The sequence below is a fragment of the Dasypus novemcinctus genome, chromosome 19 (assembly GCF_030445035.2).
Source record: "Dasypus novemcinctus isolate mDasNov1 chromosome 19, mDasNov1.1.hap2, whole genome shotgun sequence".
Lineage (NCBI taxonomy): Eukaryota > Metazoa > Chordata > Mammalia > Cingulata > Dasypodidae > Dasypus > Dasypus novemcinctus.
The window spans coordinates 52889870-52913525 of NC_080691.1; the positions used below are offsets into that span (position 1 = coordinate 52889870).

The 23656-nt window shown below is 55.7% G+C and overlaps 1 protein-coding gene across 1 annotated transcript in view; it reads left to right on the forward strand.

Annotated features, from left to right (window-relative positions):
- The window catches only part of PRODH (proline dehydrogenase 1), a 25182-nt gene continuing 1526 nt past the window's right edge, over nucleotides 1-23656 (forward strand). The window contains exons 1-12 of the mRNA XM_058281880.2: nucleotides 1-279; nucleotides 4791-4999; nucleotides 8374-8408; nucleotides 11533-11682; nucleotides 15059-15123; nucleotides 15464-15580; nucleotides 15914-15993; nucleotides 17666-17747; nucleotides 19432-19524; nucleotides 19609-19755; nucleotides 20178-20353; nucleotides 21658-21756. Coding sequence (XP_058137863.1) covers nucleotides 1-279; nucleotides 4791-4999; nucleotides 8374-8408; nucleotides 11533-11682; nucleotides 15059-15123; nucleotides 15464-15580; nucleotides 15914-15993; nucleotides 17666-17747; nucleotides 19432-19524; nucleotides 19609-19755; nucleotides 20178-20353; nucleotides 21658-21756 — 1532 coding nt within the window. The remainder of the gene's footprint in view (nucleotides 280-4790; nucleotides 5000-8373; nucleotides 8409-11532; nucleotides 11683-15058; nucleotides 15124-15463; nucleotides 15581-15913; nucleotides 15994-17665; nucleotides 17748-19431; nucleotides 19525-19608; nucleotides 19756-20177; nucleotides 20354-21657; nucleotides 21757-23656) is intronic.

Consider the following 23656-nt stretch of genomic DNA (forward strand, 5'->3'; position numbering starts at 1 on the left):
ATGGCTCTGAGGCGCGCCCTCCCGCGCGCGCTGCGCGCTGCCGCCCCGCGTCTAGCCCCGCTCTCCACCGCGCCCGCAGCCCGCGAGCAGCCCGCTGCTGCGGGGCCGCGGGCCGGGTCGGGGCGCGGCGCGGCCGAGGCCACGCGGCCGCCGGTGCCCGCCGTGGACTTCAGCAATGCACAGGAGGCGTACCGCAGCCGGCGGAGCTGGGAGCTGGCGCGCAGCCTGCTGGTGCTGCGCCTGTGCGCCTCGCCCGCGCTGCTGGCGCGCCACGAGCAGGTGCGGGGATCGCGCGGGCTGAGGCGGGGAGGGGCGCGCGCGGAGGCATCGGGGTCCTCTCCTTCTCCTGCGGGACGTTCCGAAACTTTCAAAGCGTCGAGCCGGGCAAGTCCTTTCCCTTCCGACCCTGTGGTTCTTCCTACGTCTGAATCGGATCCGGCTTTTTAGCCATCAGCCCACTCGCAGGAATGCCAAGTTCTCACCTGCATCATAAAGACTGAGTCACCCTCCCTGTTGCTCAACGTCTAGCGGTACTGGAGGGTGGGGGAGCCTGGGACTCCCAGGTCCCGGACGCTGTGTTTCTGCGGCTCCCCCTTCCCCCCAGCCCCACCGGTACCCCTCCGGCAGACAGTTCTTGGGGGGAAAGTGGGAAGCCCCGAAATCCCCAACTTTGAAAAACTTTAATGCGATGACTTTACAAAGTGCAAGGGTTCTGGGGAAGTAAAAAAGCAGAACCCCATCTTGGCTACTGGCAGTTTTGGGGGGGTGGGTGTGGGTGTAGAGGTGGAGGTTATTTGAAGGTGATCCTGCACTGAGGGCACCGCGACTGCCCCTCTCCTTCCCCCCACCAAAAAAAGTCTGGGGAGGGGGGCGGAGTGGGAGGCAGCCCAAGAGGCGAAGAGAAAGGATTGGCTCTGCAGGGAGTAAGAGCCACACCTATGACCTAGGTGAAGGCAAGGCCAGGGCAGGTAGGAGACGGGGCAGGGGTCCCAAAGCCTCCCAGTGCGGGATGACTGTTCTCCAGGGCTTGGGAGGTGCGTGAAGTGGGTAGGGGACTCACGGTCCGATGCCAAGCCTGGGGCTGACAGTGACAGGAGTGGGGAGGATGGCTAAGGAAGAAGGGACGAACTGGAAAGGGGAGGGCATCTTCCGAAGGAACTGAGATAAAGGAACAACACCCGACCCCCCCCCCCAGTCCGGGTGGGGCAACGGGAGGGGGCATGACACAGCTGGAAAGGACAGTGGTCAGGAGGAGGAGGCAGCCCAGGGGAGATACGATCGTGGGGGTTGCTGCAGAGGGTAGGAGAGGGTCCACCTCCAGGTGACAGTGGGACGGGGACCAGTGGCAGGGAGGCGGGGCTTTTGGCAGGGGAGGGGTGTGTGGGGGGGTAGGGGGGGTGGCAGGGAGGGACAGGCCACAGGGTTTCCGTCCATGTCAAAAGACCAAGTGATGCCAAAGTCTTCCGGGCGTGGAGCTAAGTCTTCTTTCCTGAATTCAAAACCAGCCGTGGGACTGAGCAAGCGGGCAGAGCTGGGTGGTGGGATATGTGCCTGGTCTGCCCTGTGGTGGTGGTGGGGGCAGGGGACTGAACCCCAACACCCCAAAGTGAACAGGGTATGGGGGCTGGAGAGACGTACCCCTAGCCAGGGCTGTTTAGGACCTGCCGTGTGTACCTGGGGGTGGGGGACTGTCCAGCATTGGCAGAGGCTTCTCCAGGCCTCCTCCCCCACCATGGAGCAAGGGCACGTGGCCCTATCGCTGATGTGCTCTGGGCCTCAGCAGTGCACATAGGTGCTGGAGGGAAGGGAAGCAAGGCTGGGTGGGGCAAGAGCTGCTCACCAGAATCAGGCCCTGTGGTCAGAGGATGGCTTCCACACATCCTGGGAACTGCAGGAGCACCCCAGGGGACAAACATTCCTCCTGCAGAGCTGGATGGGTCAGGGTGCTATGAGGGTGTCAGGCTGCAGGGGCCAAGTTTTTCAAAGTCAGATTTTTCCATGACTGAGGTTTCCGCGGGCATGAAAAGGAAGGGAAGGCCATAGGAGGACCGTGCTTGTGGCTCTGTGTGGGGTGGGGGGGAGCTCTGGCTTTGCTCCAAGCGCATCTACCTTCAGGTTTTTTTTCCCAGTGAAAATGAGCCCGTTGCTCCTCATGCCAGTTTTGAGATCCAAAAGTTCGGAGTGCAGAGCTTGAAAAGGTGTGGCAGCCTCTTCCCCCAGAGAGAGGCGGAGCCGCCCCAGCCTCCGGGTCAACCACCTGGGAGCCATGGGCAGGTTTCAGAGTGGCCACTTTGTCCTTCTGAATTGGCTTAGAAAGGGCGGCTAGCATGGGCTTCCCCGCCCCCTGTGACAGGGGTCCCCTCCCCTTCACTGGGCTAGTGCCAGGCTTGGTGGCCTGATGGATGTGCCTGGAGCCTTCCTGGAAATCACCCAGCTTCCTCACATCGCATCTTTGAACATTTCTGAGTCATTCATTCACGTGACCTCGTGGCTGCTTGGGTGTGGGCAGGCTTCCAGGTGCTGGAAACATCTGAGCCGGCTGACAAGCTTGCATCCTGGGAAGGACCCCCACCCCCAAGGAAGGCAGGAAGTTGTTGCCTGCAGCCTGCAGAGGTGCCTGTGGGTGGTGTGATGGGGTTGGGGTCCCGGCCAAGGGCATGTGGAAGGGAGCGCGGGAAGGAGTGCTCCCCCCGGGGATGAGGCTGGGGCAGGAGGGAGCAGGGGACACGTTCTGGGATGACCCAAGTCCCTGGACTGGGAGAAAGGCCACTGCCCAGAACCCTGTGTCTGCTGCCCCCCGACTCAATCCAAGACGGGAACAGCATGGTCCCTCAAATCCCTCGGGCGATAGAGCCCCTTTTCCATGGAGAACATCTCTTGGGACCAGTATTTTGGGTGGAAAAATCTGTGGGAAACTCCACTCTAAGCAAAAACCCCTTCACCCTGAAACCAGCCCCACAACACCCAGGTGGCGGCGGGCTCCAGCGCCCTGTCCCCCCCCCCGTCCAGGACCATGCCAGGCCTCCAAGTCGGGTCTGTTCACTTAAGCTTCCGGAGCAGCTCTGGGGCAATCTTGGATTGTTTTCTCATGCTTTGTTCTTTTGTAAAAAGGATTAGAAGATGGAAAATGAAAGTGCTGCGAGTAGGGACTTGTCTAGGGCTCAGTGCCATGCGCCCAGTTTGAGCCAAGTCACGGGGCCTGGACGGCATGGCGAGAATTATTTGTACCAGGGTACACCTCCACCCATGGTACACCCAGGGTACACCACTCGCTGGGCAGTGCTGGGGAGAACACATCTGAGTGGCAGGGCAGAATCAGGGACCAGAGCCATCGCCCAGCTCTGGAAAAGAACCCTGTCACGGTACACACTGGGTGTATTAAAAGCAACAGAAGAGGAGTGGATGTAGCTCAGTGGTTAGCACCTGCTTCCTATGTACAAGGTCCTGGGTTCAATCCCCAGCACCTCCTAAAAAAAACACGCCTCCCCCCAACAAGAACAAAAACAACAACAACAGAAGTTTCTTGTCTGGTGGTTCTCTGGAGGCTGGAAATCCAAAATCTAGGTGTCAACAGGTCCGTGCTGCCTCTGGAATCTGTAGGAAAGAATCTGTTCTGTGCTTCTCTTTGGCTTCTGGTGGCAGCCGGCCACCCTTGGAGTTCCTCATCTTGTAGCAGCATCACTCCCGTCCTTATGTCTGTCGTCATAGGGCCATCTCTCTGTGTCTGTCTTTGTTCCTTTTCTCCTTCCTCTGAGGATACCAGTCATATTGGATCAGGGCCCACCCTACTCCTCTTTGACTTACCTTAATCACATTTTCAAAGACCCGTTTTCCAACTAAGGTGACACATGTGGACTTGAATTAGCACTTCAGTGTGTCATTTCGTGGGACACAGCTCAACCCATAAGAACAAACCCCTCCTATCATTCATGCCCACTCAGAGCAGAATTTTCGGAAACACATGTGGTGTGAAAGTGGGCAGCTGTCTGGCCTAGGAGCTGGCAGACTTCTTCCGTAAAGGGCTTCGCAGGGTGCACGAAGCAGCCACGGACTGTCCCCAAACACCAGGCCGTGGCTGTGTACCAGTAAAGCTCTAGTTGTAAAGACTGGTGGCAGGTAAGGTGATCTCACTGACTGCCAAAGTCCCCATGGGTCCCAGGGTGGACCCTGCCCGGACAAGACCCCTATGGACAGGATTCCCGGGTGGGTGTTAGGGTATGTGTTGGGCAGTGAGGCCAGACTCCCCCTGGGCACGGGGCAGCTGTGGTTCGGTGTGCATGCCTTCGTTGTGCACGGTCTGAGTCCCTCCCTACCGAGCTGGGGACGTGGAGGACACAGTGAGCAGAACAGGGAGAGGTATCTCGAAAGTCATGCTGGACCATCCAAACCACCCAGCGGAGGTCTGGAAGCAGAAAGCATTAGGAACAGGCCCAGTGCTTTAGCCCACGCGCAGCGACTTGTAGGGAGGTCCCGTGGGCGAGCCCCCTCCTGGGTGAGGTCCAGAAGGGGTGGGCACGTTCACAGTCATGGGGTAGGCAGTGCCTGGGAGGGGACATTTGGTGGCTGCCTGCTGCAGGGAGGAGCAGGGACAGTTGCGGTTGCTGCGAGCGAGAAGCCGTCTGGCTCGCACGTTCACCAGAAAATCCAGGCCGCGAGCCGAATTTTGGAGCTAGCTGTGGGAAGACTGTGCCCGGCCAGGTCTTAGGGTTGGGGTGAAGGTGGAAGCAGGGGTGTCCTGGGGGAAAGGGGAGGCCAGGCGGCCCGGGGCAGCCAATCTCTCTGCGTTCCAGCTGCTCCACATCACCAGGAGACTTCTGGGACAGAGGCTGTTCGACAAGCTAATGAAGTTGACCTTCTACGGGCAGTTTGTGGCCGGCGAGGACCAGGAGTCCATCCGGCCCCTCATCCAGCACAACAAGGCTTTCGGCGTCGGCTCTATCCTGGACTATGGCGTGGAGGAGGACCTGAGCCCCGAGGAGGCGCAACGCCAAGAGATGGAGTAAGGCTGCCCTGTCCACCCTCGGCTCGCCCTGTCCAGGGGCCCCACAAGCCCTTCTGGGGGTGACCCCAAAGCACCCGCCTGCCAGGCCAGCCAAACCCGGGCTGCTGGGGGCCAGGGGAAGGGGTCGTGTCCAGCTTCTGGGCTTTGGCCTGGGGAGGAGGAGGCCAGGCCAGGAGTGCCCCAAGACCCTGCCCCAAATACTTGGGGTTCTTGTGCTTATATGCCATGGGGATGACGGGCTGGGTTTCCATGGGGAAGCCTGGCATGCCCGGAGTGAGAGGAGGGGCAGACAGGGCACGGCAGACCACCAGGCCCTGGTTTTGTACCATCTCCAGCTAAATGGAGCATTGGCATTTTTTTTTTTTAAGATTTATTTTTATTTATTTATTCCCCCCTCCTCGTTGCTTGTGCTCACTCTTGGTTCTCTGTGTCTGTTTGTTATGTGCTTTTTGTGTCTGTTCATCTTGTTTTTAGGATGCACTGGGAACTGAACCTGGGACCTCTCATGTGGGAGGGAGGTACCCAATTGCTTGAGAAACATCTGCTCCCTCCTTGTTGTGTCTCTCGTTGTGTATCCTCATTGCGTCATCTTGTTACATCACCTTGCTGTCTTGCTCGTCTTCTTTAGGAGGCACGAGAAAAGAACCCGGGACCTCTGATGTGGTAGGCAGGTGCCCAACTGCTCGAGCCACATCTGCTTCCCTGTTCACGTTTTTAAATGTTGGGGAAAAAAAACCCAAAGCCAGAATAAATGTAGCATGATATGTGCAAAGGATTGGAAATTCAGGTTTCAGGGTCTGTGTTCACGGGCCATGCCAAGTGATTCCCTGCTATCTGTGGTTGCATCTGCCCCACCAGGGCAGGCTCCAGTGACCGTGGGGCCTGTGAGGCTGAAGTATGTACTGTCTGATCCCTGGTTGAGGCAGTGGCTGTGGCTTCTAGACCTGCTCAAGCATCTCTTTGGTCCCGGCCTGCTGGTGGGGCCCTGCCACGGGGTGCGGTCTGCCCTATCCCTCCTGGAGCCTGCCCACCTGCCCCAGGGCAGTGTTCTTATCTGTAGAGTGTGCATTGCCCCTCCCGCCCCAGGCCTCCCAGAGGCCACCTCTGCTGGCCACCTGGGGTGTCTAGGGAAGGGAATGCTGACCTGGCAAGCTGAGCTTGGGGCCGGGTTCCAGGTCAGGGTGAGCCTAGGGGATGGGGGGATGCCTCAAGGCCACCCTCTGCTTCCCAGAGCTCGTAGAAGGTCCAGGCAGGACCAGCCGTTCCTTTGCAAAAAAGGAAAATGTTTGGAGCTCTGGGGTAAACCTGCCTCTCCAGCCCCTTCTGGATCTTTCTGTGAAGGACCTGAGCCTCCTCCAGCCACCATTCTCTGCCCCTGGCCCCTGTCCTAGACTCCTTTTTTCTTAGCCTAGAGAACTTGGGGAGGAGGGTGCAGGATGCTGAGGGACGGGTGTGGAGCTTGGCCCCTCCTGGCACCATGTGGCTGCTGTGGCTCCTGGAGTGGTGCAGGAACGCCTCCCATCCCCTTTGCAGCCAAGCTTGGTGCCCAGCATGTGGGAGCCTGTCCCGAGGGTGAACCAGAGGCATCTCCCTGTGGCTGCCCCAGCGGAGCCAGGAGGAGTCGGGCCAGGTCCCCGTGTTGGTAGCCTGCAGGCTGGCCCTATTTTGATCTGGACCCTCCCTGCACCCTGAAAAACATAGTTTCAATAGGGCCTGTTGTGCAACCCCCCCATGGGCCCTGGAGCTGTCCCCCATAGGCTGGTGTTTGCTTGGCCCGCTCATGGCCTGCAGGGAGAGGGAGGGAGTGGAAGGCAGCCACGTGAGGAGGCCCTGCCGCTGCCCTGGGAATGGAATGTACACAGAGCACACTGGCTGGCTCGGCCTGGGATTGGCCAGGGGCACCCCTGCCTGCCTTGCAATTGGCTGTTTGGGAGGTGGGGTTCTTGCTCCCTGAAAGGGGGCGGTCCCTGTGTTTCTAGGCCACCCCCCTCCCCACCCGCCCTGAACTTGGCCACAGCTGCCTTTGCTGGCTCTGCCTGGCGAGAAACTAACAAATGGGCTGTGTGCCCCCCGGGCCCAGGTTGGGGGAGCCTGTGGCGTTTTTCTTCTCGGGGTGATGGCACCTGGCATCCTCTGCACAGGCTGGCGGGACCCCAGTGCGCTGTCCCAGGTCCACCTGGTGCTCCCAAAACCGAAACCATCCAGATTTAGATCATGGGGTGGGGTGGAGGTACCAGGCACAGAGAGGATTGTGGCATTCAAAGGCACAGGAAGGCCCCACAGTCCTCCTTGGGAGGGGGCCGTGTGTGCTTGGGGAAGATAAGAGGGTGTACGGGGGGATGGGAGAGAGCGTGGGTGCCTGGGAGGCGGTCCGTGTTCCCAGAATGCTCGTGGGAACTGCAGCACTGAGGCCTCTGGTAGAGATGCCCTGGGGTTCCAGGGGGAGGGGTTGGCCAGATACAGTACCCAGGAAGGCTGGAGAAGGGAACGGGTGCAGTTCTTCTAATGATGTGCTGGGATGGCAGGGTGCACAGCAGTCATCCGGGCTAACTAACTGCAGCTGGGTCCTGGGACTGTCCTCATTCTACGAGGTTCTCAAGAGCTGGGCTTGGGGACAGCTGGAGGGCGGTTGGGGTCTTCCTGCTACCTCCCTGGGGACCCCTGGACTCGTGTGGGTTGTTTCCCACTCCTTGCTCATCCCCTGCTCCCTGTGCTTCCCTGGGGTCAGCCCTCTCACAGGTGGGAGCCCAGGGGAGGGTCAGAGGACCTGCCCATCCCAGGTGAGTGCAGAAGCAGATGGGTTTCTGGCCGTGGAAGGGGGTGGGAGCATGGGTGTGGGGGGGGAGGGGGATCCAGGCTGGGACGCATTTCTGGAATGGAGATAGACATGGCCTTGGGCTGCTTCCCTGCAGGAAAGGGCGCTGGCCCTCTCCTGTGTCTTTCGGGCCTCGCCAGCTGCCTAACCTGGAATCCCTATGGGATCTGGGTTCAGCCTTGGGGCCAGTGTCCTTCCATCCGGCAGGAGGTGGGCTGCCAAAGTGTGGACTGTACGGATGCATCCTGCTCTCATCCTGGCCACGATCCAGGTGGCTGCCAGGGTGAGTTAGCAGAGGCTTTCTGCCCGGCCGCATCCATGTGCCACAGCTGCCCTGCCTGGGTGCGGACAGAGGGTGATACTGTATCGCATCCCCCCCGGGGACTGCGGTGTGAGCAGGGCCGCCTGGGCTGCAGACAGGACGTCACGACTGGTGGCCTGGGTTCACCTCCACAGGCCCCTCACGGCCAGGCTCACAGTCACCTCCAGCTTGTTGTTAGCCCTTCTGTCCCAGGCGGTCCAACCCTGACCCTCGCTGTGTTCTCCCGTCCCACAGGTCCTGTATCTCAGCCGTGGAGAGAGACGGCAGCGGTGAGTGGGGGCAGCTGGAGCGTGAGTGATTGTGTCTTTCCTCCCCCTGGTGGTTCAGGGACCCCCAAGGCACCAGTGAGCCTCGGGGCAGAGGGACAGCGCCTGTAGCACGCTGGGTCCGTCTGTGTGTCCCGACACAGCCCTCCAGCCCCCTGGTCTCAGATGGGTCCTCCCAGGAGGACCTGGCCTCTTGGTTTGTATTAGACCTTGGTGGGTCGGGAACCAGGTCGGAAGCTGCCAATTCTATTAGGTCGGTGCAAAAGTAATTGTGGTTTTGCACTGTTGAAATTTGCCGTTTGATATTGGAATACATTCTTAAATAAATGTGGTTATGTGATACGTCATTTTATTTTATTTTATTTTATTTTATTAATTAATTAATTTTTTTTTAGATTTATTTTTATTTATTTAATTCCTCTCCCCTCCCCTGGTTGTCTGTTTCTGTGTCTTTTTGCTGTGTCTTGTTTCTTTGTCCGCTTCTGTTGTCGTCAGCGGCACGGGAAGTGTGGGCGGCGCCATTCCTGGGCAGGCTGCTCCCTCCTTCGCGCTGGGCGGCTCTCCTTATGTGTGCACTCCTTGCGCGTGGGGCTTCCCTACGCGGGGGACACCCCTGTGTAGCACGGCACTCCTTGCGCGCATCAGCACTGCGCATGGGCCAGCTCCACACGGGTCAAGGAGGCCCGGGGCTTGAACCGCGGACCTCCCATGTGGTAGACGGACGCCCTAACCACTGGGCCAAAGTCCGTTTCCAGTGATACGTCATTTTAATGAGCATTTCTCGCTTTATGTTTTTTTGCCAATGACTTATTACTTGCTATTTATTTTTTTTTAAGATTTAAAAAAAAAAATTTATTTATTTCTCTCCGCTTCCCACCTCCTGCCCCAGTTGTCTGTTCTCTGTGTCCATTTGCTGCGTGTTCTTCTTTTGTCCGTTTCTGTTGTTGTCAGCGGCATGGGAATTTTGTGTCTTTTTTTGTTGCATCATCTTGCTGTGTCAGTTTCTCCGTGTGTGCGGTGCCATTCCTAGGCAGGCTGAACTTACTTTCGCACCGGGCAGCTCTCCTTACGGGGTGCACTCCTTGTGCGTGGGGCTCCCCTACGCGGGGGACACCCATGTGTGGCCAGGCACTCCTTGCATGCATCAGCACTGCACATGGGCCAGCTCCACATGGGTCAAGGAGGCCCGGGGTTTGAACCGCGGACCTCCCATGTGGTAGACGGATGCCCTAACCACTGGGCCAAGTCTGCTTCCCTGTTTATTTTATATTTGTTTTAGACTGTGGAAATGATGTTAGACAAAAAGTAAATTCGAGCAATTTTCTTATTGAGTTCAAACTGGGTCATAAAGCAGCAAAGAAACTCTCAATATCAACAATACATTTGGCCAGGAACTGCTAACAAAACGTACAGTGCAGTGGTGGTTTGAAAAGTTTGTTGTTGTTTTTTTCTCCTCTTCCCTCCAACCCTGCTGTTTTTGCTGTCTGTGTCCATTTGCTGAATGATCTTCTGTATCTATTTCTCTTTTTGTCTTTTCTTCTCGTTTTCTCCTCTAGGCTTCACTGGGATTCAATCCCGGGGACCTCTGATGTGGGAGAGAGGTTCCCTGTCACTTGTGCCACCTCAGTTCCTGGTTTCTCTTGCGTCTCACCTTGACTCTCCCCTGTGCCTCTCTTTTGCTGCCTCCTCATCTTGCTGTGTTGCTTGCTCATGCCTTTACCAGGAGGCCCTAGGGATCAAACCCGGGTCCTCCCATATGGAAAACAAGCCCAATCACTTGAGCCACATCCATTTCCCCTCAAAGAAGTTTTGCAAAGCAGACAAGAGCCTTTGAAGATGAGGAGTGTAGTGGCCGGCCATCAGAAGTTGACAATGACCAATTGAGAGAATCGTTGAAGCTGATCCTTTTACAACTGCACGGGAAAGTTGGTGAAGAACTCAACATCGACCGTTCTGCAGTCCTTCGGCATTTGAAGCAAATTGGAAAGGTGGGAAAGCTCAATAAGTGGGTGCCTCATGAGCTGACTGAAAATAAAAAAATTGTCATTTTGAAGTGTTGTCTTCTCTTATTCTGTGCAAAACAATGAACCATTTCTTATCAGATTGTGACATGTGGTGAAAAGTGGATTTTATACGATAGCTGGCAATGACCAGCTCAGTGGTTGGACTGAGAAGAAGCTCCAAAGCACTTCCCAGAGCCAAACTTGCACCAAAAAAAGGTCATGGTCTGATTCATTACAGCTTTCTGAATCCAGTGAAACCATTACATCTGAGAAGTATGCTCAGCAAATTGATGAGATGCACTGAAAACTACAATGCCTGCAGCCGGCATGGGTCAACAGAAAGGGCCCGATTCTTTTCCCCGACAACGCCGGACCACACGTCGCACAACCAACGCTTCAAAAGTTGAATGAAATTTTGCCTCATCTGCCATATCCACCTGACCTCTCGCCAACCAACCGCCACTTCTTCAAGCATCTTGACAACTTTTTGCAGGGGAAACGCTTCCACAACCAGCAAGAGGAAGAAAATGCTTTCCAAGGGTTCGTCAAACCCCCAAGCATGGATTTTTACACTACAGGAATAAACACATTTATTTCTTGTTGGCAAAAATGTGTTGATTGTAAATGTGTTGATTACTAAAGATGTGTCTGAGTCTAGGTATAATGATTTAAAAGTCATGGTCTGAAACCGCAATTCCTTTTGCACCAACCTAAGCAGGTTTTAGGGGTGCAGGATGACAGGGCCTGAGGTCCTGACAACGTGAAAAGTTTCTGTTTAAATTAGCTGCAGAATGGCAGGACACACGTTGGGGCCACATCGGGCAAGCCTGTGGCTGCCAGAGCAAATCACCATGGGTAATAATAGGTGGGGCTGCGATGGGAGGGTGCGGCGGGGGAGATGGGCAACAGGGACAGCCAGGAGATGGGTGTCTGCACCTGGGGTGCTATCTGACCCTGGAGGGTCTCTGTGTTGGGGGGACTTCTGCACCCTGGGGGGTGTCTGTGCCCAGGGGTGTGTCTGTACCCAGGGCATGTGTGTGTGTCTGCTGCTCCTGGTGGGGGGAAGTTTCTGCAGTGGGGGGTGGTGGTGGTGTCTGCGCTCAGGGCTGTATCTGCCTCTCCAGGGACAAGTAAGAGGGAGAAGCAATACCAGGCCCACCGTGCCTTTGGGGACCGCAGGGGCGGCGTCATCAGCGCCCGCACCTACTTCTATGCCAACGAGGCCAAGTGCGACAGCCACATGGAGACGTTCCTGCGCTGCATTGAGGCTTCCGGTGGGTTCCCCATCCCGTCGGGCAGGCATCGGCCTGGGCAGAGCCCTGGGCGTGCGGGGATGCTGGCGGGTGGAGGGCACGCAGGCCCGCGGTGCTCGGCTGCCATCTGTCTCAACTACAGAGCAGATGGGGGCTGCCCTGCAGGGGCCCCGGGTGGGGGGGCGGAAGGCGGGTGTGAGGGTGTGTCTCTGGAACCCCAGGCTACATGCTCTGGTCTTGCCCCTCGGTAACCCCTTCCAGAGGAGCCTGGTCTCCGCCCCTCTCTCCCACCCCCCACCCCCGGTGGCCCCTCTCTGCGGGGCCAGGCCGAGGTCCTGGAGTGCACGGCCAGGAAGTGTGCTGAGGGCAAGGCTCAGGGGCAGAGGGAGGAGGGTGGCCTGGGGCAGAGAGCTGGGGGCCCGCCTGGCCACAGCAAGGAGGCTCCTTCTGCGCAGTCCTCCCACCCAGAAAACGTGTCCCACCTTTTCTGAGCTCTGAACGAGGGGCAAGGGAAGCGTTGCTCAGAAGCACCCAGGCCTTGGGTGCGAGGTAACCTTGAGCCCCTCCGCAGAGGGCACGCCGCCCTTCGTCCCAGTCTCCCTGGGACCCCTCCATGACCTGTTCCACAAACCCCCACCCCCAGCCTCTCCACAGGCTGCCCTGCATCTCCCCATGCCTTCCCCTCCCCCTTCCACCAGCCACATCTCCCCTGTTGTAGGAACGGGGTTTTAAGTTGGAACATTTCCATAACGCAGACAAAAGTGCCGGCTTAGGAACACCGTCTGGTCAGTACGAGAAATTGTTTGCATGAGGAGGCCTTTGAACTTTGTATAACCTGTTCTTCATTATTATTATAAACGCCACACCTGTTGTTCTTTATTATTGTAAATATTGCACCCATTCCTTATTATTGTAAATAACAAACAGCTGCTTTTTTTTTTTTAAAGATTTATTTCTCTCCCCTTCCCCCCCCAGTTGTCTGTTCTCTGTCCATTTTGCTGCGTGTTCTTCTTTGTCCGCTTCTATTGTTGTCAGCAGCATGGGAATCTGTGTCTCTTTTTGTTGCGTCATCTTGTTGTGTCAGCTCTCCATGTGCAGCGCCATTCTGGGCAGGCTGAACTTTCTTTCACGCTGGTGGTTCTCCTTACAGGGAGCACTCCTTGTGCGTGGGGCTCCCCTACGCGGGGGACACCCCTGCGTGGCAGGGCACTCCTTGCGTGCATCAGCACTGTGCATGGGTGAGCTGCACATGGGTCAAGGAGGCCTGGAGTTTGAACCACAGACCTCCCATGTGGTAGACGGACGCCCTAACCACTGGGCCAAGTCTGCTTCCCCAGCTGCTTGTTAATTCCTAAATAAATATGATGCCTAATCTAGGGTCGAGGCTCTCAGTTCCAGAAGCTGTGAGCCCCCTGGTTCCATCTTTATCTCCTCTCTTGTGTCTTTCTTTCTGTCCTTTATTTTGTGAAGTTCTGTGTCGCCTTCCCTTCGAGCCAACCTATCCCTGAGCTGATCTCAGGAACTGTCGCCCAATGTGGGGCCCGAAGGGAAGAAGGATTTGCAGCAACTGGTGCCCCAACAGGGACCCAAAGGGAAGAAGGATCACTTTGAGCGAAACTAAAGTGGTTGTGGTGGCGCAGAGCCCCGAGTGGTTTGGAAAGCCTTCAAAGTCCTGGAGGGTTTGCTTGTATTTCCCCAGGAGACGGAGAATGTCCTGTGTGGGTACCAGCTCATCTGATAAAGCCATACCATGAACACCAAGAGACAACGAAAGTTCCTGTGGGACCCAGAACCTCCAGTCGTGCGGATGGAGAGACACACTGGAAACTGCACGGCTGGATCTCATTCTGAAGACTAGAATGGCTTTACATCAAAGTATCTAAACTATAGAACTTGTTCAAGCATGGCATCATAAAGCAAGTATGGCTTGGGGACAGAAAGATTAAGAAGGAAATTGAGAGGAGGAAAACTGGAAAAGAAATGTTGAATTATAAAAGGAAGCAATGAAGAAATTCTAGATTAATAGATTTGGAACTGCTTTTGTGTTTGTTCAGTGTCAGTGTGTGTGTTATAATTGTTTCAGTGTGTGTGATTGCTCAAAAAAGAAAGAAAAAAGGAAGAAAGAAAGGAAAAGGAGGAAAAGAAAAAAAGGAAGGAAATAAGAAAAAGACAAAAAGGATGGAAGAAGAAAGGAAAAAGAGAAAGGAAGGATAAAATGAAAGATGTAAAAGTTAAGTGAATATTGAAAAAGGTAAAAAGTTTGTGGGAATGCTAACTGAAATGTTATAAGGTGTATTTTGTCCTAAAATAAAATGATTAATATGGAGATATGTGGGACAGGACAGAACTAGTATGCATATAGCAAGTTGTAAAAGTATTGTGGTAGCATTCAGTGAGATGTGGTTTGTGAAAGTAAAACAAGTCTGAATGAATACAAAAAGTGCAAAAACAGTGAAAAAGTCAACAATGGACTTTTGCAGTTCTCCAAGGCTTTCTGCCTTGGCCTGATGGCAATGAATCTGGCTGCATAGAAGAAACCTGTGGCAGTGACCCTACTAAGAAACATCAGAGACAATGGTATCTTAAGGGCCTGGAATAGGCAAACAATTGGGACAATCTGTAAGGTCCCTGCTACTCTATCAAATTATTAAATGTTGTTTGGTTAGAAAAAACAAAACAAACTATACCATCTACTGTAATTGATAAAGTGCAATGTTACATTAATGAAATTTATAATGTTGGAATACTCAAAATCTTTCATCGTCCTTCAAGCAGCAAGAAATCGCCAAATCTATCATCACTGTTTTGTAAAAACAAAAAGGGGGAAATGTTGTAGGAACATGGTTTTAAGTTAAAACGTTTCCATAACGCAGACAAAAGTGCTGGCTTAGGAGCACCGTCTGGTCAACACGAGAAATTGTTTGCACGAGGAGGCCTTTGAACTTTACCCGTTGTTCTTTATTATTGTAAATATTGCACCCATTCCTTATTATTGTAAATAACAAACAGCTGCTTGTTAGTTCCTAAATAAATACGAGGTGGAAACTAGGGCCAAGGCTCAGGTTCCATCTTTATCTCCTCTTTTGTGTCTTTCTTTCTGTTCTTTATTTTGTAAAGTTCTGTGTCACCTTCTCTTTGAGCCAACCTATCGCTGAGCTGATCTCAGCAACTGTTGCCCAGTGTGGGGCCCGAAGGGAAGAAGGATCGCAGCATCCCCTCTAATGGAGGAAACTGAGGCATGGAGAGGGGGTTGATCATTGGGGGTTGATCATCCGCTTTTCCAGACCCACATTCCACCTCCATGATGGGTCCCCCAGGGCAGCCGCGGGCAAGGTGGGGAGCCCCGGAGGAGTGAGCTCCTGGAGCTCTCATGGCTCTTCACGGTGGCTTTTGGCAGGTGGGGCCAGTGACGACGGCTTCTCAGCCATTAAGCTCACGGCGCTGGGGAGACCCCAGTTTCTGGTAAGTGCTGGGACCTTCCCCTGGCAGAGGCTGGTGCTAACCAAGAACTTGGGGCTTGAGAGCATGTGTCCCAGCACCTCAGATATGGGTGGGATGGGAGGAGGAACCCCAGGGGCAGGGCTGCCCAGGCTGGGGGCTCAGATCCCAGGGGTGGGGATGAGAGGGTCCTGGCGGGGTGGTCAGGGCACACGCAGGTGGTGCCCCTTGGGGAGGGGGGAGCAGGGAGCTGGGGGAGGACTCAGGCCCTGAGAGTAGGGAGCTGGGTGCACCAAGGCTGGGGGGTGGCTCATGCCCTGGGGATTGGGGAGGTGGGGTCCTGGGCTCAGTCCCTCCTTTGCAGCTGCAATTCTCAGATGTGCTGACCAAATGGAGAAGGTTCTTCCACCAAATGGCTGCAGCGCAAGGGAGGGCCGGGCTCGCCGCCATGGACACCAAGCTAGAGGTGGCCACACTGCAGGTGGGTAGCCCCAGCCAGCGGGGCTGGCTGGGGAGAGGTCAGGGCCTGCACCCCGGGAGGAGGTCAGGCCCTGGGGGGAGGACTCTGAACAGAGAGGGTAGGCTAGAAGAGAATGGCTATGAGGCCTGGCTGCAGAGCAAAGTGTCTTGCAGCCTATGGAGGGAAAAGGGGCATCTGTGGGCCGACGGGAACAGAGTCTGTGCTACAGAAACCCAGCTGGGAATAAATCCTGTCCTCCTAACGATGTGCTAAAGCCAAAAAGGGCAGCACAAGCCAATGGGAGGAGGGGGCGTGGAACACACGAACCGCCGCCGCCTCGCTTCTCTCCCCCAGGAAAGCGTGGCAAAGATGGGCATTGCGACCAGGGTGGCGATCGAGGACTGGTTCACGGCAGAGACGCTGGGGGTGTCTGGGTAAGAGCAGCCTGCCACCTCGCTGAGGAGAGGGGGGTGTCCTGCGGGCTCCCAGGCGCCCCTGGCTGGTTCAGTCATGCTGCGCCTGAGCCCTGGGGCCTCTCCCAGTTCTGGTCGCCCGCCTTGAGAGCTGGGGCCTTGGGGTGCCGGTGCCAGAAAGAACGGCAGGGAGATGCAGGGAGCTGGGAGTGCTCTGTGCCTGGGGCTGGGGTGCTGGCAGCTGGCCAGCATGTGGGCAGGGTAGCCTGGCCTCCAGCTGGGTTGGAGCACACCCGAACCAGGCCATGTTTGTACAGAATTTCTAGGGTCTGAGGGCATGGGCGTCCTGCCCGGTGCTCCTTGACCCTACACTAGAGGTGAAGGAGACAAGGGGCGCCTGAAGTCCCAGAGATCCGCATGCCCAGGGTTTACCTTTTCTAAACAGAACACAACGTGCATGTTTTCTTTTGTGTATGTGTGTTATGTACTTTATTGCAAATTTGGTGAAAAATTTCCTCCCTTCCTTCTCCATTCCCCAAATTTTGCTGATACATTCTTTAAAAACACTACAATCCAAGGTAGTAAAATAAACTGAAGAAAAACTAAGGACAAATATTTTACAAATCTTAAAATAATCTAGAAAAAAAGTCATAATATAAAGACTATGACAACATATGTCCAAAGTGTTGGAAGGGATTAACAATGAAAAAAAAGACTTGTTAAATTTCTCTATGACAAAAAATATTCTGCAAAAAGAAGTCAAAATAAAGACATTTCAAAACAAACAAAAAAGGAGAGAACTTTTCAGAGATATAGGACATTAATAGTAATAGACTGCCTTAGAGCATAGGTTGAAAACTCTTTTATTATGTCAGAAGTGGAAATGTCTCAGATACTATGATTATCTGCCTAAAAACTTATTGAATTACCTGAAATCTTAATCAAAGCAGTGAGAAGATTTCCTAAGGTAGTGGGCTGGATATTTTTTATTTTTTTATTTTTTTACATTTAAAAAAAATTGAATTCTTTTTTTTTAAAGATACATAGATCACAAAAAAATGTTACATTAAAAAATGTAAGAGATTCCCACATCCCCCATCCCCCACTTGTCCCACATCAACAACCTCTCTCATCATTGTGGCATAGTCATTATATTTGGTGAACAGTTTTTGGAGCATGGCTGCACCACATGGATTATAGTTTACACTCCCCTAGTACATTGAGTGGGTTATGGCAGGGTATATAATGTCCATCATCTGTCCCTGCAGTATCATTTAGGGCAACTCCAACTCCCGAAAATGCCCCCACATCTCATCTCTACTTCCTGCTCCCTGCCCTCAGTAACTTCTGTGGCCACTTTCTCCAGATCAGTGCTACAGTTTCTTCCATTACTAGTCACACTAGTTCCATAGTACAATACCAGTAAGTCCGCTCTAATCCATATTTTATTCCTCCATCCTGTGGACCCTGGGATGTGATGTCTACTCCACATCTATATTGAGAGAGGGCTTAGATCCCACATGGTTGATGGATGCGATTCTCCTGCTTGGAATTGTAGGCACTGCATGTTTTTGTTGGCTTTTAAAATTGGATGCTGAGGTGGGTTTCTGTTGGGATTGGCTTGGGGTCTGGGCCTCGTGGCCAGGCCTGGAGCCTCCCTGTGCTTGCTGCTGATGGTGTCTTCTTGCCGTAGCACCGTGGACCTGCTGGACTGGAATGGCCTCATCGACAGCAGGACCAGGCTCTCCAAGCACCTGGTGGTCCCCAACGTGGAGGTAACAGCCCCCTCCCCTCCACCAAGCCCCATGCCCCCAGGTGCTGCACTGAGAAGTGACATGGGCCTGGGAGCTTAGTTCGCCATGTGCTGCCTGTGAGGTACCAGGGTGTGCCACCTGAGACCTCTGTCCCCCCGGCTTGCCCGAGTCCCTGCTAGTCCCCTCAGGCACCCTGGGAGAGGGTCGCTGGTCTAGCAGGGGTGTCGGGAGGCCTCCGAGGCCTCAGGCAACACTGTTTATTCTATCGTGACCCCTCACGGGTCCGGGATGGGGTGGGCTCGGCTGGACTGCTCTTGCTAGGGGTCTTGTGTGTTCCTTATCTCGGAGGCTCTCCTTGCTCACGTGTCTGGTGGTGGGCAATGGGTGCTGGCTGGCGCAGCCCAGCGTGGCCTTGACTTCCTTACAACATGGCAGCTGGCTGCCCAGAAAGGGCCGGGCAGAGGCTGTCCCCGTTCCAGCCTAGCCCAGGAGGTCCCACGGCGCCCCATCTGCCGAATTCTGTTTGTTCAAAGTGTGTTGCTGAGGCCTTCTGGTATTCAGGGGGAGGGGAATGAGACAACCCCCTTTCCTGTCGATGGGAGAAGGGCCGAGTCACCAGCGGTGATACCTCAGCTGGGATTCGGAGAACAAATGTGCACCTTGGAAAATCAGTGCCCTGCACCAACCTGCCCAGCCCTGACAGGCTAAGGGTCTCACCCCCAGACTGCAGGTGCTCACCTGGGGCCTCTGGTATAGCACCAGCTGGGGACTCCCTCCCTGGGGTGGGGGCTCCTTTTCCTGGGGGGACGTAAGGGCATGCATGGCCTGCAAGGCCGCTGAGGACAGAAGGGGCTCGGGGGCGGGGGGGGGGGGGAGGCTGTGCTCCGTGGTGTCGGTGGGCGAGGGTGTGCTTGGGGGCTCCTTGCAGCCCGCCTTCTCGGGGTGGTAACTCTGTCCCTACCTGTGGCTCATCTGTGCTGCCCAGCCGGTCCTGTCTGTCCTCACAAGCCCTCTGCTGGCTCTGGTGGAGCCCTTCCAGCGATGGGGTGGGTCCAGTTTCCCTCTTGAATAGTGTGTGTGAGTCCCTTTTCCTGGTTGGGTGCGTGGGGACTCGGGGTCTTGCAGGGCCAGGGTGCCCAGGGTGAGGCAAGCACATTCCTGCACCTGGTCGGAAAATGCTGGGAGGCAGCCGGCCGGGCGCTGGCCTGGGAAGGGGCCCTGCAGGTTGTTAGTAGGGGGTGCTGGGAGGTGCTGGCTGCAGAGTGAGAGCATGGGCACGTGGATGCCAGGAGGCTGGGGAGTGCCCTGCTTGGGGTCGGGGTGGGGTGTGTTTGCATTGTGGGCATGCGGGTGGGTGGACACCCTGGAACAGGTGCCCTGGAGGTGGCCGCACGTCCAGGCTCAGGTGACGATCCTAGGGAAGCCGGGATGGGGCGATGCCTTGGCACAGGCCTACCCAGGAGCTGTCCCCCACTCAGTGCACTGAGGCTCCTAGCCTGTTCCTGGGCACTGCAGTGCTGCGTCCGGCGGCCTTGGCAGCCCTGGCCACCACACCGCATGCACAGGGGTGTGCAGGGGAAAGGACACCACGATGTGGCAGTCCAGTGGGTCCTCCTGTCCATGGCATGTGTGAGGCAGGAGCAGTTCTCAGCATCTTGGGGGGTGGGGGCTGCTGAGTCCCGACTGCCTCCTCTCCACCCCCCAGACAGGACAGCTGGAGCCTCTGCTGTCCTGCTTCACCGAGGAGGAAGAGCAGCAGATGACGAGGATGTTGCAGAGGATGGATGTCCTGGCCAAGGTCGCGGGACCCACGGGGGCTGGGGGGCTTGGCAGAGCGGGAGGGTCAGGGTGCCCGCCTCACGACACTGCCCTCCTTTCTCAGAAAGCCGAAGAGGTGGGTGTGCGGCTGATGGTGGACGCTGAGCAGACCTACTTCCAGCCGGCCATCAGCCGCCTGACGCTGGAGATGCAGCGCAAGTTCAACGCAGAGAAGCCGCTCATCTTCAACACCTACCAGTGCTACCTACGGGTACACGTCCCCCTGCAGTCTCCCCCAGCCCCCTCTCGGGGCTCCCTAAACACAGTGGGCGGCCTGCTGCCCGAGGGGGCTAAGCTGCTCCCTCTCTGGCTGCTTGGGTCTCCTCAGGGGAGACTGGAGCACGTGGGAACTGTTGGCACCGGGCTGCCCCCCACCCCCGGGCCATACCCTCACCCCGCTGTCTCCCTGGGCCCTCAGGGCTGCTCCCCTGAACTGCCTTCTCTTCCAAAGCTGTCCCTCCCACCTCCTTGGGGACAGAGGTCAGGAGGCCTTTCTCAACCACACTCCTCTCAGATCCTGCGAGCCTCCCCCAGGCAGGGTGGGTGTGGGGGCACCTCTCCCAGAGCTGCTGCCCTGCCCCCCCTCCGGGAGATAAAGGCAAGTGTTCCTGCTACTCTGGGTCTGACCCGCAGGATGCCTACGACAACGTGTCTCTGGACGTGGAGCTGGCTCGCCGGGAGGGCTGGTGTTTTGGGGCGAAGCTGGTGAGGGGCGCTTACATGGACCAGGAACGCGCCCGGGCTGCCGAGGTCGGCTATGAGGATCCCATCAACCCCACCTACGAGGCCACCAATGCCATGTACCACAAGTAGGCTGGCTGCCTCCCCTCTGCCTCCCCTAAAAGGGCCTGGGGAAGCATTCGGGAGGCGCTCGACACCGTGGTCACGGTGCCTGCTGGCCCCCAGAGGGAGTAGCGCGGCCTGGTCTGCCCTGAGGCCAGGCTGTCTGGTTATTTCCTTGGCTCTGGCTTTATCTTTCTGAAACATTCAGGATTTTTTTTTCCCCATATAGAACACAATGGAAAGGGCCCATGGTGTCCCCACCTGGCTATGCTGACACTTAAATTAGCAGCTGCTTTTGGAGCAGAGAGAATGCAGACTCAGAAGTTGCTTTTTTTGTTTGTATTTTTAAATTTTTTGTGGTAACACGTAGATAACATACCCCTTCCAATTTTAACTACTTGCAAGTAGATAACTTGCAGTGTTGTGCTGCCATCACTACCTCCCATTACCAAAATTTTTCCATCACCCTAAACTGGAAAGCTGTAGCTGGTTGCTTTTCAGGGTTCCCACGGGGACCATCGTCTGTCCTGCCCTTCCTGCTCTTGCTCAGTTGATCTTGGAGATCCTTGACACCAGCCTCACACCTGTTCTCTTCAGAGGTGGTGTGTGTAGGTGTCTCCCATGCAGTTCCAGAAGTATCCACTGCACACCTAACCCTGTTGAGTTTGTGCTGTTTGCCCATCCCTGTGCCCCTTGTTTTTCATTTATTGCTCTTTCTAGAGTCTTCTGTGTTGGCACACAGGCCCGCCTGGTCCTTTCACCAGCCCGTGTGGAGCTGGCCCTATCACTCGACCAGTTCCTGCCACTTTCTCAGTTGTTTCTGGTGCGGTGACTTGCAGCCACCCAGCCTCATTGTTGTACATGGCAAGGATGCAGCGGCTGCGTTCCCAGGCAGAGTCCTCCATGACGGCCGTGCTGCTGCTCACTCATGCCGAGTGTTGAGCGAGCCTGTCCCTGTGCCGACATGGCTCCAAGTGCCCAGGACACCTGCCACCTACTGCCTGTGGCCTCCAGGCTGTGTCCTGGCATCTCCTCACAGGCCCAGTTCCTATGCTCAAAGCTCCACCATTCTCCTCTGCCCATAAGGTGGCGCGCTCCCTGGGGCTGGGCTGAATGGACCCCTAACCCTTAATGGACCTAGAGGGCGCTCCCGGCCTTGTCTCAGTTGAGTCACACGTACATGCGCCTCTTTTGCCTAACCCCCAGCCTGCATCACGTGTAGTCCCAGCGCCCTGGTGGGGACAATGAAGTGCCTCCTCCTGCGGGGGCACGGGCACCTCTTGCTCTTCCCGCTGCCCACTCCTCCCTGTTGATCTTTGGTTCTCCCCAGGTGCCTCAACTATGTCCTCGAGGAGCTGAAGCACAATACCCGGGCTGCGGTGATGGTGGCCTCGCACAACGAGGACACCATGCGCTTCACGCTGAATAGGTAGGTCTGCCCTGCAGCCTGCAGGGGTTTCGGTGGCGCCCAGTGCACAGCCTGGGGCAGTCTCGGCGGTGCCTGGGGCCCGTGGGGACTCGGCAGCACCTGAGGCCCAGCCTGGTGGTGACAAGGGCTGAGGCTGGAGCCTGGCTCTAGCTCCCCAAAGACCCCAGGCCTGGCCAGGCCTTCTTGACTGTGGAACCTAAAAGTCTACTGGCATCCACTTGGCTTGTGAAATTAATACCGAATTGACCAAATTTCCCAATCCCCAAAATAAATTTCATTAGGCATTTTAGGGAGCTTATGGAAATGTGTGGAATTTGTGTTTTAACACAAATTTGGTGTTAAATCCCCAAGTTGCTCCTGAGGCCTCTGATGGGCTGCCTCTTCTATAAATGCCATTCCTTCACGTTTTAAATACTGTGAACCAAAACTTTGGCTGAAGTCTAAATGAGTCAAATACAGAAACAATGTGAAGTAAATTCTTCAAGTGTTCCAGTGTTCTTGTCACTTTCTTCTGTGGCCAGCAGCACGAGCACTGGGGGGGGGGGTGTATCCTTTCCTGCCTCCCCAGGAGGCCCCACAGGAAGCCCGATGGGCTTGGGCAGCACCTTGGGCCCCTCCTTTCCCAGGTGTGAACCTGGGGGTCCAGGTGTACGGGGGAGGGGGGGGAGTGGCGGAGTGGCAAACCCCGGGCTCACAGCACTGGGGGTGGGGTGGGGCCTCTTGGGAACTGGGAGGTATAGGCAGGGCAGAGGGGCCGAGGGGCCGAGGAGCAAGCCTTCCGGGGAGCTGCCTGCTATTGCCTGGAAAGCGATGCTAGAACGTTACTGAAATTGCAGCTGAGGGCCTGACCCCAGATGCAGCCTCAGCGTCATGATGGTAGCATCCCTAGGCCCTTCCCCCACCCCAGGGCCCCCAGCATCCTCAGGCTTCTCCATGGCCCTGTGCTCTTGGAGGGCTGGTTAGGGGGGCAGAGCCATAGCCACACAGGGCCCAGTACCACCCATCTTCTTTTCTCTTTCCAACATCAGATGCTTGGGTGGTTGTGGAGGTTTGGCCCCTTGTTTGCTCAGAAAGATCAGTTATAGGGTCTTTGATTTAAGAGAAGGAATGCATGCTTGGGATGCAGATTTTACAACCTGGCTTCCTGAAGCTTAAGCCCATTCCACTGGTGGAACCTGGATTGAGGCATGATCTCATTTGTGTCTTGAGGCCTCCTGGATGTTTCAAAGGTGCAGGCTGGCCCAGGACGGGTCTGGCCTGTGGCTGAGTGCACTGAGTCCAGCGCCTGGTGTGAGCTTTGTCCTGCAGTGGGCTTAGAGCTCCAGGAGTGCCAGGAGAGGGCTGGCCCCTTCTGCCCAAGCCCAGATGCCAGGTGGAGGGATGCTGCCCCGTGAGCATGTAGCAGGGGCAGAGTCATGCTGGGGAAGGGTCCAAGAGCAAGACCAGGACAGCCTGGCTCTCGTGGGGCTCACATACCAGAGGGGGAGGAAGGTGCATTAACTGGGAAGGAACCAGGGTGCTGGGACAAGACCTGGGTCCACTTTGGATGGGGCGGCCCTGATGCTGAAGCCCAGCCTCAGGGGCTGAGAGGGACAGAATGGGGGGTTGGATGGAAGTGGCTCTAGAGACTCCTTATAGATCCACTAAGTCTGGATCTGTGGACAGAGTAAGCTTAGGATGCTGGAGATTAAATTGTGGGAATCAAAACATACATATATGAAACCCTGGGAGTTAGTTTTGTAAGTTTCTATGAGGGAGGTATGAAGACAGGAAAGGGCATTCGTCAGTTGGGGCTCATCCACCCCAAACTCTGGGCAGTATTGTCCAAAAGAAATATGATAGCCACATCTGTCACTTTTTCTTTTCTTTTCTTTAAGAAGGTACTAGGGATTGAACTTGG